This window comes from Cavia porcellus, unplaced genomic scaffold (assembly GCF_034190915.1).
Source record: "Cavia porcellus strain 051 isolate PalLab524CR breed Dunkin Hartley unplaced genomic scaffold, mCavPor4.1 scaffold_22, whole genome shotgun sequence".
Classification (NCBI taxonomy): Eukaryota; Metazoa; Chordata; class Mammalia; order Rodentia; family Caviidae; genus Cavia; species Cavia porcellus.
Window position 1 is genome coordinate 27,790,011 of NW_026947505.1, and position 21,592 is coordinate 27,811,602.

The following is a 21,592-nucleotide window of genomic DNA, read 5'->3' on the forward strand; positions in this document are numbered from 1 at the left end:
ATTAAGGACAGAACGGGCAGTGGAGGAACAAGATACCGGTATTAAACACAGTATTAAACACAGCCACATGGCCCAACAGAAGCCCAGTAGAAGCTACATGTACTTTTCTCACATGTTCATTGCATGTGCAGATATGAATATGTGCATATTAATTAACATACTTCATATTTTCTCTTTAGCATTTTGAACATAGTGTTGGAGATGAACTTACAGTTAGTCTTTAACACCATATTCAGCTGGGACTGTGGCTAGATTTGAAGAATAATAAACTGTCATGGTTTATGTCAGTGGCCCCCAAGCCTCAAGAAATTATGGACTCAATGAAATCTAGCATTTGTGATTAGTTTGTTGTCTTGCGCTCAGATTGGTGGCACTGTATAGGCGGGAAAAAGGTTTCTCTCTCTCTGGGCAGGCTGTGCAGGATAGTAAGTGTGGGTCACTCAGTTCCAAACCACAGCTTCTGCTCTGGATGTGGAGCTGGGCTCTGCAAATCACATTCTTAGTTGATTCATTTGTAGGATTTGTTCTTAGTTTTATTTTTTCCCCCAAGATTCTCAAAATTAGCCTCATCTACTGCCTCCAGCCCTCAGCACCCAGCATCCCCTCCTCAAAGCTCTGGCACCATTCCCTGATCTCAGAGATCCCAGTGCAGCTGAGCAGTGCCTGGTGCTCACAGTTTTCACTCTGTATTTCTCCAGGTTGCTAAGAATTCTGCCTTCCTCCCCTTGTCCTCCCAGGTCAGGAGAGAAAGATGCTTCCTGTTGTTACCACATCCACGCTACCTCACTGCTTCTATTTTGCCTTTTCATTTCTACAACTAGTCAGCAGTTCAACAGATTACACTTTCCCTGTCAACTAACCAGTGTGATTCTTACCTCTTTTTTGGTACGGAGATCGAACTCATGACCTTGCACATGGCCACGCAGGCACTTGTGCCACTGAGCTAAATCCCTGACCTTGTCTGCATCTTTTAGATTTGTTTCTATTCATTTCCTTTCCTGACTCACATGGAACTGATCCAATTTTCTTTTACATCCTTTCATGATTTCCCTTGCCCTATCTTCCTCTCTCTCTCTCTCTCTCTCTCTCTCTCTCTCTCTCTCTCCCTTCTTTCCTTCCTTTCTTTCTTCCAGCTTTTTTGTAGTGCTGGGGATTTAACCCAGGGTTTCCCATTCAGGAGGCAAACACTCTACCGCTGAGCTGTAGCCTAAACCTGAAAGAATTGTTTCATGAGGGTTTCCTGTGTACTATTGCTCATGGAAATATTTCCACAGAGCAGTTTGGTACTCCCCAGAAATCTCTGAGAAAACTTTTCTGACATTTCATTGATCAGAATGGAATCACAGGTCTATTTAAAAGGAGGAGGGGCTTATTTTTGTCTAATTGTCTTTTTCGTTTGTTTGATTTTTGGAGACAGGGATTCACTGGGTAGCTCGTGTTTGCCTTGAAGTCACTATGTAGCCCAGGATGATCTTGAATTCATGGTGATTTTCCTGCAGCAGCCTCCCAAGTGCTGGAATTGCAGGTGTGTGCCACCACTCCCAACAGGAGGGGATTATTTTAGCTCAACCTAGTCTACTCTAATCAAGCAGAGGACAGGTCAGGTTCCTCTTAGAAACACGGGCTGAGGGGGAGGAATGAACACTTAGACACAATGAAGCGTTATTTGGGAAGGAAGAAATGGAAATGCACACTTGATTCTGTGACAGTCTGAAACGTCTTGTTTGCAGTTTCTCTTAAGAGTCAACAATGCTATATAGAAATTCTTCAAGGGATGTGAAGAAGAAAGGGAGAGAGATTGATTATAAGCAAAAACGAAGAGTAAGGGCAGACTTTTGCTAAGATATATTTTGGTAGAATGTCATTTATATGTTCTCCAGAAATGCTTCACATTTGTTCAAAAGACAACTTGAGTGTTTCTTGTTGGATGTGGTGTAGGTTACTCAAACCACTGAGTGTTTTTCTTGTCTTTTTTTCTTTCTACTTACAGGAAAATATTAACAAATGCAAAAGCATTTAATGAAGAAAATGTGAACAAAGGGATCTCTAAATTTCAAGGCTGAAAAAACAATTAGGGTTAACAAAAAATTGAAATAATATGATTTTTTTTGAAGGATTCCAAGGCAAGAAAAGTTATATTTAGAGTATTGATGACAAACTATGGTTTGTGCCTGACCACGCAACAGAGTTGTTAAATAATATAGTGGTTAAGTAACTAGCAAGTAGAGGACAGACTGTCTAACTAGGTCTAACACTACCATCAGTCACAGAATTTTTGCAGTGTCTCTTCTGTGATTTGATGAACAAAACTGTGACAACAGTAGCAGAATCCTCCAGTGTGCTCCCAAAGCTCTGTGAATATTGTTAATTTTTTTTGTTTTAGTCAGTATTTGATGAGCATCTCTCATGAGTCAGGCACTATACAAGGTGTCACAGATGTGACAGGGAGTCAATATAACCTCTGGCTTTGTTGGAACTTAATGGGCACCAGAAAACATTGCATCAGCCTTTAGACACATTTAAATCTAGGGGCATTTGAATTCTTCATTATTCATGGGCAATATTTTGTCATATTGTTAAAAAAGTAAAAACAATTCTGGTCGTAACTGTAGGTACCAAGATATTAAAAATCCAGCATTCTAGACACTTGCCTTTTCTACTGGCTTATGCAATTTCTCCAGGGCACTCATTCATTTACTCAAGAGAGTATAAATTAGACAGCAGGGAAGACCTCTTTGCAAAGGTGACTAGGTAGCTGAAACCTGAAGCTTAGGGGTGAAAAACTCCATTGATGGGAGTGAGGTTGGCTAAGGCAAGAAGACTGTTCCAGAGAAAGGCAAGTAGCATATACAAAGAACCCGACATAAGAAAGAGCTCTTAGAGTTGAAGAACCACCATTTTCTTTTTGCATTAAAGCCATTTGTGCCTCTAGTTTCTGTCCCTCAGCTCCCTCTAACACTCTTATCGTCGCTCAGCAAAATAGTCTGTCCTGTATTTGTGGGATCCCTTTATGACTTTGTTCCTTTGCATTTTTTCTGGTGTCATCCTCACCTCCCACCTTTTCTATCTTCTCATCATCTCATAGTTGAGCTTTGAGCCTGCTTGACATTTGATTTTCTGACCATAATGTTATTATTTTAATTCTGAAATCAGTTGGGTTATGAACATGCTTAGACTCATTGCTGGATTCCTGTAAATGAATTCTTAGACTATCATAATGTAACCTTGTAACAATTCCATATTTAAGCCGTATGAAGAGTTGATATTTCTTCATGATACTACAGTTTCCAGGGGGAGCTTTCCACCTGTCATTTAATCTCAACCCTCGTCTATCAGGAGAGGGTTCTCTTAGAAAAATGAGGGCTGCAAAGACTTTGCTAAAATTCCAAAACTCATAGAAGGTAGGGTCAAGGCTGAAACCCAAGTCTTCTGGCCAATTTTGTCTTTCTAAATGACTTGTCTTTTAAAACGTTTTTAACAAATAATGCCATTGCCATGAATCAAGTCTACAAATTTAATTTTAATATTACATGGCACTGTGGCACAACACTTACACTGAGTAGGATTCAGAGTCCTATTTGATGTTGGAGATGGAAACTATTTAGATAAATTACCCTTTTGGGAGGCATGGAGAGAATGGATTATACAACTCAGTTTCATCCCCTTGACCCCTTCTCCCCAAAAGAAGTAGGATCCTTTTTGTTCAAATTCGTTTTTGTTCAGTTGATTTTTCTGGGATTTTTTTTTTGCATTAGTGGTTAACAAACTTCTTCTGCAAAAGATTACATGGTAGATATTTTGGGCATTGTGTAGCCACACAACTCTGCCATGAGACTGAAAATAGCCATAGATCATGTGCAAACATATTAGCAGAGTTGCATTTCAACAAAGTTTATTTACAAAAACAGGTGTCTGGCGTCTCAACACATGAGATTGGGTGTGGAATTTTCTACTTGCTGGTGCTCAGAAGGTTTTGGACTTTAAAAACATGTATTTTCAGAGTAGAGAATCTCAGCTTGAACTGCTTTTTCTAGTCCTAGTGCCCAAGACTTTTAGTGGAATCATCTGTTGGGTTTTGGGCTATTAAACAATGGAAACCCAGGAAACAATGGGTTACATAGTTGTTCATGTTTTCTGCACATGGAAACATTCCCCCCTTGGATAGAAGCCCGTTCCTGTGCACTCAGGGACTAGTCTAGCACTTGGCACAGACTTAACATCAGAGAAAGCTCCAGATTGTGAAGGAATCACTTGTTTCCTGCCACCTCTGTCCCCATGCTGAATGATTTATTTGCACGATTGCCCTTCCTCATGTTGGGAATAGAGTTAAGTAGTTCAAGATTCCTGCTTTTGTCAACTGAGATCCTATCCTCAGCAGGTTCCCCCTCTGGGGTCAGCACTCAGGAGGCAGAGTTCATTTCCAGTAGATTAAAGTAAATGTGCAAGCTTCCAAAGCTGTCTGCTGTTTAGGAGCCACTATGCCATAAAGATATGGTTTAAGATCTTGTCAAATAAGACTTTCCTATGTCTACAGCTATCAGATAGCTTTTCAAACCTTGTTTTTTTTTTTAATAGACCTTTTTTTCAAACCTTTTTTTAAAAGATGTGGTTGCTCTGACAAGATGGATGTTTCAAGAATGATCCCTGTGTTCAGGAGAGAGGGGAATGGGACCATTGATGGGAACTATTTCACCCTCAGTCAATGCTACCAAGTGTCTTAGGGTACAGTTAGAAGATGCCTTGGCAGGCCTGTGATTCCCCTGCTTCTGTGCTGTGAACATCACGACCCGTGAGTAATAGCAGCACGGCCCACTCAGCGGAGAGTAGGAGGACAGGAAAAGTCAAACCACAGAGTGGGCTTCTAGTTGCTGCAAGCAGCTTCTGTCCTTCCACTCAGAGGGGCTCAGGAGGCCCAAGGGTGGGAAGATCAGGCTGGGTGTCAATGCCAAGATCCTGTCATGGTTTCTGTGGTAAATCATGGGTTTTCCAGGCTTCTGGTTCTATGGCTCATCCTGCCACGGATGTCCACCCTCCGGACCTCTTGATAAGAGCAGATCTCTGTCCTTTCATCCATCCTCACTGAAGAAGTGGACACTAGACATCTATATAAGAGTGAGAACGTTTTAGAAGTTGGATTTTGGTTTGTGAAAGAATCAGGAAAAAGAATAAATGATAGTAAAGCTAGAGATCCATGGATCTAAGTACCTCCTAAAGAAGCTGGCATTTCTTGGAACTTTCTTGGTGCCAGGCAGTGTGATATACATCTTCTAGTGATTTTTTTCTCCTAAGCTTCCTACTATCACCATGCAGAGGCACTATTAGTGTCACAGGCACCAGCAATTTATATAGGCATGTAGAGGTTTAAGAATCCATGGCAGTGGGAGATGAATTCAAGTTCAGTGAAATCACTGGTCTGTTAATCATGGTCATTTAAACATTTCTAGCTAAAATAGTGATTTCACAGGGAGCAATGACTTCTACTGAGTCAATATTTCTTCATTTAACCAGCAAAGGTTTGTGGAGCATCTGCTTGTGGGAGCCCTGGATGGCTAAGGTTCTCTCCATTCCGGAGGCACCTGTGGTCCAGTGCAACATGGCAAATGAAGCAAAGGCTACGGGGACCTTGAAGAGAGCACCCCACAGTTTTCCTGCATCTGGGGAGGACCTTCTTGCAACAATGATATTTCAGCCACCTCTCAAAGAACAAGTAGGGTCTCGCGAGAATGTGTAAAGAAACAGGGCAGCTCCTGCTGTTGAAATTGGTGGAGTGAAGGGCTAGAACAGAAACTCGAGTTTTGGGAACTCTTAAGTACTTCAATGGCAGGAGAGGAAGGCCATGCATATTCAGAGACAAGAGTGTTCTGCATGCTATGCGTGGTTGTTTGGCTTCATACAGAAGGCATAAAGTATGTTGTTCTTGACATTTAATTGAACTGATGTTTACCACTGAGGATTCCAAGGAATGGGAGTGAGATCAAGTATGCAGCTTGATTGAATCAGCCTTAGATTGATCACTTTGTAATAGTGACATGAGAGGGGAATAAGAGCCAGACGGAGAAAAGTCCTGAGGAGACACTAAGGGTTTGGAAGGACTGAAGGGGATCGGGTAGAGTGACAGTTTTGGTCACTGAGTGGGTTTGGGGGATGGATGACATTTCAGCTTCTGCCTAGACCACATTTTCTCAGCTCTATCATAAGAAGGATCCTCTGCCTTGACTTAGTGTGCATACACCCAAAGGGAGTTTTCTGAATAGCTGTTATCTATGTAGATATCAATGAGTGTTTCTACCTTTGTATATTTTACTTCTCATATTAGTTGTCTTGGTAACATAAATCCGCAAGTAGAGCTAGACCCAGCGAAAACCTGATGGAGAAGGCTGGAAGCTGCTGGAGAGAGGACATCAGCCAGCTACCAAAGATGGGGTCACCTTTCCTTTCGGCCTTTCAGCTCTCCAGGCCCAGGACAGGGCTCTCTGCATTACAGTTTCTAACAATCTGAGGCTCACAGTTTCATGTAAAACAAATACATTTGGCATTTAGTAAAAAGTCAATTTTGAAATCTACAAAGAAGATATATTAATGCTGGACAAATGAAGGATAAAAATTCTTCTATGACATTTGCACAACCAAGAGTTCAGTGCTGTTGTTATAGAAACTGTGGGCTATAAAGTATTGAAGGAGGCAACTTTATAATACCTAATGAGATAGACAATTCTTTTTAAGGAAGCAAGAGGCATTATGGTAACCACTGTTGATAACCTTGTACTCTGTTTTTACATCATGTGCTATGTCTATCGTTGGTTTTGACTGACAGCTTTGTTTTGCCATATTTGACTTTATTCTCTTCCAAAAAAAGTAATAAGAACTAAGGAGTAATAAAACCCAAAATGAGTAAATTTTGTTGTAAAAAAGAGAGGAAAAAAAGTGCTCTAAAGGATACAACAGCACGTGTGTTTAGGGGTGTTAAATAGCTGACCATATTAATGTTTTTGGTTGGATCATTGAACACAACTGTTTTCAGTCTCTCTGTTTGAATGTTCACTTTGTATGCTTTGATACTATGACTTGAGCAACCATCTCTAAGATGATAATGTGTAATCTATTAACTGGTGATTTCTTACTGTTTTTTTTTTTTTTTTTGTAGTTCTGTATTACTTGTACCCTTACACCACTTTGTTTTGTTTTGTTTTTTCTCTTTTTCCTTTTAAATAAAAGTTTAAAAAAAGTGTTGAAGGAGGGAGGCGAATTTAGATGATTTCTAGAGTATCTGGGTAAAATTGAGTTCCAGCTGCTTGAGACCAACTGTTTTTATTTTACATTTTTTTCCTTAAATTTTCATTTGCATTTTCCCCTCTATTTGCTATGTCAAGAAAGTCTAGTCCACAAATAATTAAGTGACATAATTGGGCCCAGACCTCCAAGGTCCCTGCATAGCATTTAGGGAAACTCGGGGACAAATGGTCACTTCACTGCTCAGTGGTGCTGTGAGTCTAGGCACGGAGGCAGCTTGAGAGTTCAGTTTCCCATCCATCCTCCAACTGGGAACACAAACTGCTGTGTGGACTAAGTAGTATAAATCATCTAGAAATGTTAGTACAGTGCCTGGCATGCAGACAACACAGAATGAAATTTTAGCTCTTTGTGGTCATCAATCATATAAACCCAAGTCACATAGAGTGGTACTTGGGCACAATAGGAGGCACACGAAGGTTTCATGGCCCTTCACAGTTGCCTTACTTGGTTTATCTCCAGAAATGTGCAGCTGGAATTCATGAGACAGACTGGAACAAGATCTCGTACACTGTATTAGTTATGTTAGAAGTGCACACCTACCACATTTTAGGTCATGCTTTAAAATTATAAGAGTCGATGTGCCTTTAAGAGGTTTAAACAACCTCAAAGCCTCCCTACATCCTCCAGTCCCCAGTAAACCCCAAGCCTGTTCCACTTTTGCGTGCAGGCTAGAGGTTGTCCTCTGTTGATGCTGGGCGGACGTAACAGCCCACATCCTCTAAGGGGAAAGTGGCTGGGCAGGCGATGGGTCCCGGGGGCTTCCCCTGCTGCAGAATGACCAAAGTCCGGAGAAATAAAAGTTCCTTTCTGTCCCTCCCTGTTGGCTCCATGGATCAGTCTACTAATGTCTCAAGGGAAGTCTCACGGATCTTTTGTTTGTTTTTTAATACTACTATCCTTCATATTATTCCCCTAAGTATGTTGTCAAAAGTACAGCATAGACCTAAGCAGAAAGAGAATGGTAAGGAGGAGCCCTTGGCACTTACCCAGGGCTCCTGCTAGTCTGTTTTACAACCAGCTTTCCATCGTTCTTACAGTGAAGTGACGTTGGAAAAGTCAGACTGGGACAAGGAAGTATATCAAAAGCATACAAAAATTTGGAAGTACTTACACCCCTATACTATTGAAAAAAATCCACTCAATTTAAGTTTCTAAATCAATATTTAAGGGAGATTTCTACTATCTGTTAAGCACCAAAGACTTGACACATTAGCATTAAATCTTTAAGGGAGTTCTAATGTTCTTTTCCCAGGTTGAGAGAATACAGGTCCAGGCTCCCAGAGCTCAGAAATAAAAATGCCTTCAAAAAAGATTTTGAAAACATCTATGTGCAGAGCTCACATTTCCCCCAAAACTTGCTCTCTCCATCACTGAGATCATACAGTTAGACATTAGCAATCTAATCATCACTAATCCCAAGTTAAAAGTCTCATCTCCCAAGAAAAAGAAAATCAAGCCAATTGCTTTTACCAATAGAACTTTTGTCTCTTAGACCTGGACTGGGAAATGCAGGGCTCTGCTGCAGTATCAGCACACCAAGAGAGTTTTCATTTTGTGGAGAGTGGCTGATTAAAATACTGAAGAAAATATAGATAACAAAACAAAAACAACCATTCATAATGCCATTACCTGAAAGCATTTGCTTCAAATTCCTCTTTTTATTTAAAAAAATAGAAAACAAGGGGCTAGGGATTTAGCTCAGCGGCATAAGTGCCTGCGTTCCAAGCAGGCAGTCGTGAGTTCAATTCCCGGTACCAGTAAAAAGGAAAAAGCCAAAACAAAACAAAACAAAACAAAAACAATAAAAAGAATGGCACAAAATTTCAAAATAAGGTTGTAGGACAATACAAGTGGTTAGTACATTGTGTATTACACTGATTAGTACATTGTATTAGTAATTGTTACCTGCAAAGTAGTTGCTCAAATTGTAAGAAATAGGCATAAAAATTGATCAAGCAATATAGACACAAACCTTTCTTTTTCAGTGAACTAATAGCAATTAGTAATGTATGTATTTTCATTATTTTGTATATTGTATTTTGTATATATATTTATTTTTCCTTTTCCCTTGTTTTCTCCTTTGCCCCATCCCAGTTTCTCTTTCCTTTTGAACAGTTTCTTTCCATTACTTAATAGCTGTTGCACATTTTGGGTCTTATTTACTTTTTCAGCTTCTTATAAGTAGGGAGACAATATGGTGCTTACACATGCGAGTCTGATTTGTTTCATTTGTAAGTATGATCTCAAGTTGCATTCATTTCCCTACAAATGTCTCAAGTTCATCATCCTTTACAGCCTGGTAGTACTCCATTGCATAAAAACACCAGAGCTTTTGTATCCATTGCTAATTGATGGGCATTTGGGTTGTTTCTAAGATTTAGCTATTAAAAATTGTGCTGCTATAAACATGGGTGCACTTATATTGCTATGGTATGATTTTATGAATTCTCCTGGGAAAATACCCAGAAGAGGAATGGGTCAAATGGAACCTCTAATCCTAGGGTTTTTTTTTCCTGAGAAATCTCCACACTGATTTCCAGTCCATTTGTTGGTTGCTCCAGTCCATTTGCTTCAAATTCTATGGCTTTACGTTTTGTTTGGGTAGATGTCAAGGCCTCTTCCTTTTTGTTTATCTTCACAGACTTGCCTTGGCTGCTTAGGCACATTTTAGAACTTAACGATCAGTTTTATTGCTAGAAAACCCTCTGAGGAATTTGAGTAACCAAGCGATTATACAGTAATTTGGGAAGAAGTAATAGCTTTACAATTGAGTCTTCTCATTCATGACTATGGTATAGCTCTTCACTAGTCAAGTCTTCTATATTCAATCAAAGTTTCCTTTATAAAAGTCTTGAACAATTTTCTTAGATTTATTTTTATTTTAATTTTAAAAAATAAAAGTAAATCTTTTTTACTTTTACATTTTTCAATTTTACTATTTCAATTTTAAATTTCTTTTTCTTTTCTATTTGTATATATTTGAATGAACTTTTCTATATTTTTGAGATGAATAATTTGGTTACGCATTATTAATTTCTTATTTTATGATTGTTTAATTTAAGGTGTGTAATATATAACATGGGCTAGCTTTAAATTTTATTATAATAGCAAAACAAAAGATTCCATTTTAAAATAATAAATGTATTTAAATAATATACTTGTAATTTTCATTAGTTATAATTAAAGGCTTTTGAAACCAAGATAGGATTTGTAAATGCAATTATCTGTAGTTGTATAGACATTGAGGAAGAAGTTTTGCAGTGAACGAGGGTGATACGTGTCACTTGCACAAGGACGTAAGTCCATGAGGATCCTTGATGTTTCGATGAAAGTACTGGTGTTGCATCATCTTCTCATTAAGTCATTTCAACATAATCTATTTTGGGGTTAAAATGAAGTTATTATTTCTTTCTTTGAATTACCATTGCACAATCCTTTAGCCTACTGTGAATCAGATTTGGTTGAAAATGAGAAACTGATTGATAAAAGACAACTGCTTGTGTTTTCCTGTAACTTTTAGAAATATTGCCCAAACTTGCGTCATTTTTCTATAATAGAAAATTAAAATGCAAAAACACTCTTCTCATCAATATGAATTATGCTCATTACCTTATTTTTTTTGCTTTAAATGTTTTTTAATGTGTAGTTAATATGAAAGCAAGTTATATTGATTTTATTATTTTTTTATTTATTGCATGCAAAATTTGCTATAGTACTTAAAAAAATACTTGTTGAAGTAACTGAATCTACTGCTGTCTCAGCCATGTAAGTGGCATAGAATCTTAGGTTCTTTTTTTTTTTTTTTTTGTCTTTTTTTTTCTTTTTTTATCAGTACCGGAGATCGAACACACGACTGCCTGCATGCAAGGCAGGTGCTTATGTCGCTGAGCTAAATCCCCAGCCCTTTTTCTTTCTTTCTTTTTTTTTTTTTTTGAATTTTAGGTTCTTATCTCATAAAAGTTCTCAAATGTTAAGCTAAATATTTATGAGGAAAAATCTTAGTAAGTTAAAAATTCAACTTTAAAATATATTTAAATGTATTCAGTGTCTGACAGAAAAGCTTCCTATGAACCAACTGTAGAACAGTGGGAAAATCCTATAGTATATTGAAAGCCATGTTTTGCTTATAAAAATCATCGGTTAGCTGGACACGGTGTACACACCTGTAATTTTAGCACTCTGGGAGGCTGAGACAGGATGATTGCAAATTCTAGTCTGGGCAACTTAGTGACTTTTTGGGGGGGGGGGTCTTTTTCGTTTTTATCAGTACCGGGCATCGAACTCACGACTGCCTGCTTACAAGGCAGGTACTTATGCTGCTGAGCTAAATCCCCAGCCTTAACTTAGTGACTTAATAAGACCCTTATTAAATTAAACATTGAAAAAGAGAGAGGGAATGTAGCTGTGTGTGAGGGCTTTGGGTTCAATCCCAAAACAGCTAAACAAAACAAAACACCTGGGCCCTGGTACTCATCTGCTTGCGTTTAAGTGTATCAGGTTTTCCACTTAACATTAGGGGACACTCGGCAAATCTTCTGCCCTCTCCTGGTGTCATAATTTTTAAAATAAATGCAACAATAGTGGACTTAATTATAGGCTTTCCCTCAAGGATCACACATCCCTGTTGTGGCCTCATGGTGGACAGAGCACAGTATCTGGACTCTTGACTTTGGGTCACTCAACCTGTTTGGAAAATAAGATGTTTATGACTGCACCGAGCAAAGCCTGAAGCACTTGTGAATGAGATTTGCCCTTGTGTACTTGTGTCCCCTAGGAAAACACACTGATCTAGGGTGTAGGTAGCTGAGAGGCCGAGCAGCTGCTTCGCATGTGCAAGGCTCCGAGTTCCATCCCCAGAACCCGAAACTCCTAAGACACATTCCTGAATGTCTCACTGATCCCTGAAGAATAAGAGATGCTGGGGAGCTCCTGACCTTTGCCTGTGGGCACTTAGTCTGGCTGAGCTCAGTTAGATAAGCCAAGTGCTAGACAGCCTTGAGGTGCCTGAGCAAGAAGTAAATGCTTGCTTTTGAAAGCTGTTGTCCTTTGAGATGGTGCATTCTGTTGTAAGACGATGAAAGCTGACTATTCCTGAAACTGATGCATAAGGTTAGTATACAGATAAAAGTAGGTATGGAATGTAAAGAACTTTAAGCAGAGCATAGCAGCCTATGACTGCTCTGTTAGTCCTGCGCTTTTGGTACAGGTTCCAGCCCTGTCATATTCTGCCTCCCTGAAAGCCTCCTCCCATTAGAATTATTTTATTTGTTTATTTATTCATTTAGTGGCTTAGGGGTCTCCCCTGGAAGGAATCCAATGCAGAAATGGTGGTGGTGGCTTCAGGCTGATACCAGGGACCAGCCTCCTAATTTGGTACCCAGAGTCAGGGATGGGTGGCCACAGGTAGGATGCTCAGCAGATGCACAGATTTCATAAATTTTTAAGGATTCTACTTGGGTCAGAAATATTGAGATTTTTTTGCTCTTCTTCTGCATCCTTGGAAATGTTCAGAAGTTAGAAATGTGTCAAGGAAAAGAATCTCAATTTAAAAGCATATTTACACTAATAATTCTTGAAATTCACTTTAATAAACTCATGTTATGCTTCTCCCTCCCATGGAAGAACTTTTATCTTTCTGTACAAAGAACCTTGCAGGATGATTTGTCCTTCAAGTGGAAATTCACTATTGAAAGTGGTTTCTTATCCAGGGTAAAAACAAAAACAAAAACAAAAACAAAAACAAAAAAACAAAAAAAACTTGTGGCAAAAGAGAAGAAAATGTATTGGATGGATTTTAAATTTATGCTCATGAATTACAGTGTGAAAAATTTAAAATATTTTTATCATTAAAATATCAGCTTTTATTTTTCTAGATTTATAAAAACTTTTTCATTTAGAAATAACTATAGGTTCAAAGTTGCAGAGATAATACAGAGGAGTCCTATGTACCTCTCACCAGTCTCCTTGCATTGCTGTATCTTAAGTAACTATAGTTCAACCTCAAAACCAGAACACTGAGATCGGTATTGAGTGTGTACAGTTGGAGGTTATTTTAATCATATGTAGTTTCACCACTGCAGCCGGCATACAAAACTGAAGGCTTTGTTTCACATGTAGTAAAAGAATTATTTTGCTTTTGAAAGAATTATTTTGCAAGCACATATTTATGAACCTATTTTTATTATGATAAAGTTCAGCTTAGCTGACAAGATATATGGAAATTGTCTGACTCAACTATTATTTTTAAGAAAATAAGCAGCAAATAGAACAAGGCACAAAGTACAAGTAGAACAAAGTACAAAGGCAAAAATAGACGAGTGAGGTTGCATTAAATTTAAAACGGTTCCTTGTAGGAAGGAATTGATGAAGAGAAAAATCTATGGGATGAGATAAAATATTTGTAAGCTGTATGTCTGATAAAGGGTTAATAGCTCAACTATAAGGAACTCAAATAACTTAATAGCAAAGAAACAATACAATTAAACGATAGAAAAGGGACATGAGTAGACATTTCTTGAAGGAAGATATCAAAGTGGCAAACAAGTACATGAAACAATTGATGCAAATTACAATCGCCATAAACTATCTCATGCTTGTTTGGATTATTGTTAAGAGACAGAGAGAGAGAGCAAGAGAGAGAGAGGTGAGGAAGATACATACCACTACTGAGTATATATCCAAGGGGCTTGAACTCATTAGGTTGAAGTGATGTCTACAGCTTTCTGCTCATCATAGCATTATTTACAATAGCCAAGATATAAAAGCAACTCATATCCATTAAGATAAATGGATAAAGGAAATATGATACAGTATGTGCTCATATAGATCTTGTATGTGTATATAGAACCACATTTTGTTACTTATTATATATGTTTAATGTATAATATATATAATTATTCCATTATTTAAGTTGGAAAAATCATAAACATATATGAAAGCCATAAAAAGAAGAAAACCCTAACATTTGTTACAATGTGGGTCAACCTGGAGGATACTCTGTTAAGCAAAGTAACTCAGACACAAAAGACACATACTTCATGATATCACTCCTATATAGAATTTTTAAAGAATTGAACTCATAGAAATTTGAGAACCTAGTTGAAGTGATTTTAGAGATCTTACTTCAGTCTGGAATGTTATTACATGTTGTACTTGCCCTAGTATACTCGATGGTTTTACTTAGCTCTTCGTTAACTTTTAATAGAAAAAACATCTTGGGTATTAGATAATAAAGTAGACTCCCCAATCCAACATCTCCCCCACATTTTCTTTCCACTATCTAACAACATGTCCAGGTCAACATGTTCAAAAACTGAACTACTGATTTCACAGCTCCAGAATCTTCCACCCCAGTGTTCTCATCTTGGTTGAAAGCCAACCCATTCTCTTAGCTCTCTGAGCTTTTTCCAACACTCCGTCTCTATTGTGGCAGATGGCTTTACTTCCAACATGTCTTCATTCAGAGTCCAGTCCTTGCTGCTACCTTGACTGCAATTCCCGGGGCTGAGCCACCACCACTTCTTGCATAGATTATTGCAGTTGTATTTTAAGGATTCTCTGTTCCACCCTTGGCAATGCCTAATTCCCTGGAATAAAGCAGCTGGAGTGATCCTTTTAATACATGAATGAGATCATATTGCTACGCTATCATAGTCCCTTCCCTTAGATTCCCATCTCATTTGCAAAAAGACCCTCCAGAGCTCTCTTAAGGCCCACAAAAACTTGCTTGATTTGGCACCTGTCACTTGATGACCATATCTTCAATCTCTTGTCCTTACCTTGTCCTTTCATGCCTCACTGGGCTGTACACCTGCTGCTAGGCTTTGGGCGTCCATCCTTCAGCTTCCTCTACCAGAAATGTTCTTCTCCCAGATATTTGCTTGGCTAACTCCATATTTTGGCTCAAAGTTTCACAGTCTATTTAATGTTGCAGTGACCCTTCTCTTGCCATGAATTGCCATCTTCCCCTAATCTAACCCTTTTGTACTCCTTATAGCATGTGACTTTCTGACACATTAGGTTATCTATTATGTACATTGTCTGTGTTCTATCTCTCCTTGCTAGAATATAAACTCCAATTAGTGTGGAATTCTTTTTCTCCCTTCTCTCAAGTGGCTAGAATAGTGCCCAGTGTATTCAGGCATTATTCATTCTCAGTAAATATTTGTTGAATGAACAAATAAATGATCACTATTGTCTAGTGGCATAAACCTTAAGGCCATGAGTTCAAAAGTGACAAGTGCTCATGGTTCCTTATGCATCAATCCAGAGAGCAACTATCAGAATATGCATCTTTGTTGGCCTGGTTATTTACCAAACTCAGGTCAACAGCTTGGTGACCATGGGCAGCAGCAGCAGTTCTGTTCCTTGGTTGCCTATCTGAGAAATAAGAATAATAACTTCTAATGTTGAGACATTCTGAGATGAGGCTTGAAGAACTGTCTTAAGATGTGGAAAAACATAGGTTGGTGCTATTCTAGTCAAATGGGAACAAGCAATCTAAATTCTTCAAACTCATGTTGTTTTGAGGTAAGATATGACTTAAAGGTCGGTGGAAAGCAGATGAGGAAATTGTGATTTTGAAGAAGATATAAAAAAGCAGCTTTAATACATCACAGTCACCCAGGTTTACAATGCATTTTTCACCCTAGAGCTGTCTCTCTTCCAGTTTCCTCACTCCTTAGATTCTAAAACATCTTAAAGATCCTGTATGTCCATAAATTTGTCCCATGTTTTTCTTTTGATTCTATAAATTTATACATTCCAAAGACTTTCACTCTCAAACAGTACCATTAATTGGTTACCATATCTCTAAACTTCAAACACAAATAAATGGTTTGCATTCTAACCTAGTTGATAAAGCACGTTTTTGCTTTAGTCTACTAATGGGCAACCTGACCTTAAAAAAACAGACACTAGGTAAGTAATAAATAACTCAAAAAATAAAAAACTTAGATCATTCACCTTGAGAATACTCAAGATCACATAAACATCCCCAAATCCAGACCATTGTGTGTCTCACCCTTTGAGTGTCTGCTTTCTTTCTCTCTGAATGTGTACTTTGATTCCACCTAATAAATCTGCCTTTGCCTCTTACGGTTCAGTATACTCTTTAGGGGACTTCTCAGACCTTGTCCAGTGACAGTTTGATAGTGAAGCCTTTGTAAAATGAGAAAGGCAGTTTAAATCAATGTACGATGAGAATATCTCATGCAATGTGCACTGAATATCTCATGCAATGTGTACTTTCAACCCAAAGCAAAGTCTTAAATTCACGGACAGCAAGAGAAATTCACTTACATGACTTTACTTAAAAAAATAATGTTGCAGTTGTGTCTATTTTATTCTAAGACATGATTTTTGGTAAAATACTGATTACAGAAAAAATGACAATTATTAATAAATATATTGACTACAGGGCTTAAACTCAGAAGTTTCTTAAATATCCTTGATAATATAAAATATGTTAAATCCATAACATGAACAACCAGGGCCAGCATCATGGACTTGTGACCTATGGAGTCCCCCAGGTCCCATGCTCAGAGGTCTTGTGCTAGGGACTTCTGTCTTGAAATTCTCATTAATTTTTGAAAGGAAAGAGTGCTATACTTTCATTTCACCCTGGCTCCTGCAAAATTTTTAGCCAGTTTTGGGAGTGGTTATTTTCAATTGTCTCAAGGGTAAAGGATGTTTTGAAACTACTGGGCAAGTTGCAAAATACGTTGCTGTGTTCATACTATTTATAGTAAAAGGCAACTGAGGTTTCCCTTTATCGAGGGACGAAGAGGGTGTATTATTCTTGTCAATGGATGATGGAAGCTTTCCTAAGTCTTCACTCATGGGAGTGAGTCGCACAGAACTGGAAATAACCATGAGGTTCCCAGTTCCTCATGCTTTAAAAATCTCGTCGAACTAAGTCTGTTAAAATACAGTAAGTGGTTGTTAAAATAGTTCTTCTTTATACATATTGTAATAAACATGTAAATTATGGAGTCACATATCATACATTCCCTTGGGCAGCAAGGTTGGTAGACTTTAAGCTTTCTTATTCTCATAAAAACTCCTGAGATCTCAGATTATGGCCCAGACGAATGGAGCGGACCTCAACCCACGCCAGCTATGATCACATTAACTTTCATTAACTTTCAGGCTAGTGCAGGAGCCTGAGGCTATTTCCCTGTTTTTTTTCCTATTTACGATGCATGAGGGGCCTCCGAGCCTCTCCTGGAAAGCACATAGACAGCAAACACATTGCCAGCTCCATCCCAAGCTGTGTGTGTGTGATAATTCTGCCAACCCCTGCCCCAGTTCACCCTATGAGGAAGCTCCCCATTTCATCCCATTTTACAGATGGGAAGATGGAGTCACACAGAACATGAATCATAGTCAAGGAGGAGCTGAGGTCAATCCCAGCACTGTGGCTCTAGGGTGTCTGTTTTGATCTGTCCCTTATATGGGGAAGAGTGACTTTGGGAAGAGAGACATGGGTCCCATCTGGCTGGAGCAGCAAGGGCAGGAGGGGGCAGAGTCCAGTGGCTCATGCGGCAGATGGCGGAGGGTGTGGTCTCTGCCGTGTCCTCTTAGTCACTCTCATTTTATGTAGGGGAACTGAAAGAGAAGGATTTCTGGAATCTTTGGCCTTTTTAAAAGTGGTGTTAATTCCAGGCCCTGCTAGCACACTCCACAGCAGGAAGGTACGTAGCTGGGCCTGGCAAAGTGGCCCTCCTTTTGGTGACCCTGGCAGCTAATAATCCATTCCTTTTCTGAAAAATTGTTTTGTGGGACTAGGGTGCAGGGTCAAACCCAAGGACACTCTGTGCCCTGAACTACGTTTGGAGAATACTCTCTTTGCTTTATTCTTTATTTTGAGACAGGGTCTTATTAAGTCGCCCAGGAAAGACTCGGACTTACAACCTTGCTTCTCACTGCATATCCTGACAGTGCTTGTTTCTGTCCCTGGCCCTCGGTCCTTCCTTTCTCTCTGACTTCAAGTGAACAGGAGCTGTTTCTGGGGATCCAGCCAGCTTGTAAGCACCAAGCCACACTTGCGGGGCGAGCTCGTAACCACAGGCAGCTGAGGGTCCGTTTCACTTTCCTGGGCACGTCTTCCGCTCTTGTGGAGATGCTGACAAGTGCTCATCCTGACCCGTTGGCAGGATTTCCCCAGCTGCTGTTTGTGTCTCCTCGGGGTTTTCTTGGGGTTCTAAAAACAACACATCCCTGGCTAGGATAAGGGGGGAGGATGCCATACAGGTTCTAAATTCTTTGAAATCTCTAAGCATCTGAAAAAAAATAATCCTGTTGGGTAGGTGTGAGAGGTGATTTAAAATGAAGAAAATTTCTTCCCAAAGCTTAAATTAGAACTTTTCGAGAGAAATTGAATGAAAGTATAAAAATATGTAAATGTTCTTCTTTCTCTAAAACAGAAACAATACCATGTCTCTCCCTCAGGCCTCTATAGTCAGCATCAGCTGGGCAAGAATGGTCCCTCTCCGCCATGCTTCGGACTTCGTAGCAGGGTATCCTGTTTCTCTGATGAATCCTACAAGTCCACATCTGCATTTATTTTCCTTGCTTGCCTTCACTACGGTGGAATTTTTCTCAGGATGTCACACGTTCCTGGGTCTGCGTGATTCTTGCTGAAACATACACAAACTCATAGAAGACTCAAAAGGGTTGCTTCTTCCAGAGCCAGGGGAAGCTGCTCCTGGGTGGCCAGCACTGGACGTGGGGAGACAGGAGATACCTCTAAGTCTTGCTTCTGCTACTTCCTCTCTTTGGGATGGGGTGGGGGCAAGTCTACTTCTCTGAGCTTCACTTTCTTATCTGTAAAATGGGCTGTGACCATTAATCAAGCTGAGGGGTACAACATCCAGGAAACTGCTAAAGTGCCAAAATGCATGGAGTAGGTTGGGGTGTCCCTGACACCCAGGTTTGTCATGCAAGCTCTGGTGTGATGTTCTTCTTTCAGTCTGTGGAGGCAATAGAAGGCTCCGAAGCTGGTAAGCACACATCCAGAAGGTGACCCTGACCAGCCTCCAACGCCATATTCTCCCACCTCATTGCTGACCATGTGACACCAACAAGAGCTCAGCTTTGCTGGTGGTTTTAAAGACCTGTGGGATGGGAACTCCTGTTCTAGGGCACCTGCAGATTGGGCACATATCCAGAACATGTATACGCAGTGTAACATGACTACGTGTCCTCATGAGTGTTCCGGGGTGGGAACAAAATCAAGACCAGGTGTTGCAAGTACATGGCAGTAGTGTGGGCAAGAAAACTGACTCTGTATTTCCATCAGTAACCTTCCCTTAATCTGAGGCAAACACCGAAGAGGCACAACGGTAGCACTTCCCAAAGAGAAAAATGATGCATGTCTTGTTAACTCAGTTATTAAATTTCTAAGTTTCCAATTTCAGGTTTATTTCTGTAAACACATTATTGACTTAAAATTAAACCAAAAAGTCAAAGTTATGTAGAATTTCTTTTTGAATGATGGATTTCCTATATATTTTTTATCCTGGTTTTTTTTAATATTTAAAAATTTTTGATTAATATAGTGCGTGTTGCAAGACATGATTACATTCATTTGGGGGAGTTGGCCAATGTGCATAACACATCTTAATTCTACTTACTTTCTTCCCACCCCTCCTTCCTTCTCCCTGGTCCTGGCCCTCTACCCACCACCTCTGTCATGTCTCCCTGGAGATGCCGTCCCTCAGAGCCCCACTTGCCAAGACAAGAGTGAGTACCAAGTTCTTCTAGCCCTCGTGAGGTGGCATAGAAAAGTAGAGGGAGGTAGAGAGGAGATGAGGGAAATTTTAATATCAAAGTTGTACTTTTAAAGGCAGGCTGCAGTTTCATGACACAGAAGTTGTTCATGCACTTTTTATGTCTTTTAGAAAAAAATTCCTAAGGGTCTTAAAGACACTAAGCTTGTAAACTAAGCTCTGGGCCTGTGCCTTTCACCTTTAAATTATGCTCCCTCCCACCAAGCCCACCCTCAGGACAGCTTCAGACACAACCCACCAACTGGGCAAAGCCACAGGGACACTAAAACACATATCCTAGACAACTCGTCTTAGAGACACTCCTATGTCCTGATAAGAACACCCAGCTCAAGACTCTGAGTTGTCTCTGTCCCTCTGGAAGGTGGGCACACACTATTTCTCTGAGTGTGTACTTTTAAGATTCTGCTTAATAAATCTCTTTGCAAACTCTTACTGATGAATCCTGAAAATTCTTTTTCTATAATGGAAGTCAGAGAACTTGCAATGTGCTCCGTAGGTTGGGTCTCCGGTCTCTAAGTCAGGGACCTCATGCGACCCTGTCTGATGACAGGTGCAGGCCAGGTATGTTCTTGCAGAGCTGGTAAAGAGACATCTCAGGGTCTTGAACTGAGACTCTTAGCAGAGAAGGAGACAGTCGGTGACTGTCTAGACTCACCTCTTCTTTGTGGGGACCAGCCAGTTCCGGAAGAGGAGGAGATGCTTCCCAGTGGTCTTGGGGTCCTGGGTCACAACCACGGGACTGTGGAGGTTGAGCTCAGCTTGCTTAAGGGACAGAGATGCTGCAGACACCTGGCTTCTCCTGGGGAGAGAGGAAGAATCAGCCTCTGAGGGAAGGGTGCTCTGTGGCTCCACTACCAGGAAAGGGCATTTACTTTAAAGCCAGCAAAGGGAGTATTGCTGAGCCCACTTCAGATAACAGTTAATAAACACTTGCCATGTTCGTGCTAAAATTTTCTTTGATAATTTTAACCTAGGTCAATACTTTACAAACTTTTCTACACCATAGCATACACATAAAATGATTGCATTTGTGACACTCTTGAGTCAAACACTTCAGGTAAACAGAGGCAGCACAGGCAATGCCACCCACCCAGCCACACTCAGAGCTGGAAGGATCCATGTCACAGCCTCACAGCCGCTTAGGACGTTCATTTGTGGCACACGTTGGGAAACTCTGAAATACTCATTTAATTAGCAAAATTTTCCTAAAGGTCAAAAGGTAGGGTTTAGCTGGCTGCAAAATCTGAGTAAACAACTTTCAATTAGTGCTTTTCTTTCATGTTGCTTGCTTAACAGCAGTGCAGATCTCACCTGAAGGCTTGAATCACTGGCTTCTCTCGCCCTCTCATCTGGTTCAATCCTGTGATTTGTCCTTTGCCTGGTAGAGGTGGGTTGTGTGCATGCCTGTGTGCATGTGTATGAGAGTGTGTGCATGTGTGGGGGAGAAGTGGGATGCCCACCCCACTTGACCTGATTTTCCCATAACTTTAGCTTTTGTTCACATACCC

At 39.8% G+C, this 21,592-nt stretch overlaps 1 protein-coding gene across 2 annotated transcripts in view; it reads right to left on the reverse strand.

The window, feature by feature from the left end:
- The window catches only part of Tagap (T cell activation RhoGTPase activating protein), an 86,839-nt gene that overhangs the window by 44,605 nt on the left and 20,642 nt on the right, over positions 1–21,592 (reverse strand). For both annotated transcript variants that reach the window (XM_063232965.1, XM_003468446.5), the window contains exon 2: positions 20,740–20,883. In XM_063232965.1, coding sequence (XP_063089035.1) covers positions 20,740–20,883 — 144 coding nt within the window. The remainder of the gene's footprint in view (positions 1–20,739; positions 20,884–21,592) is intronic.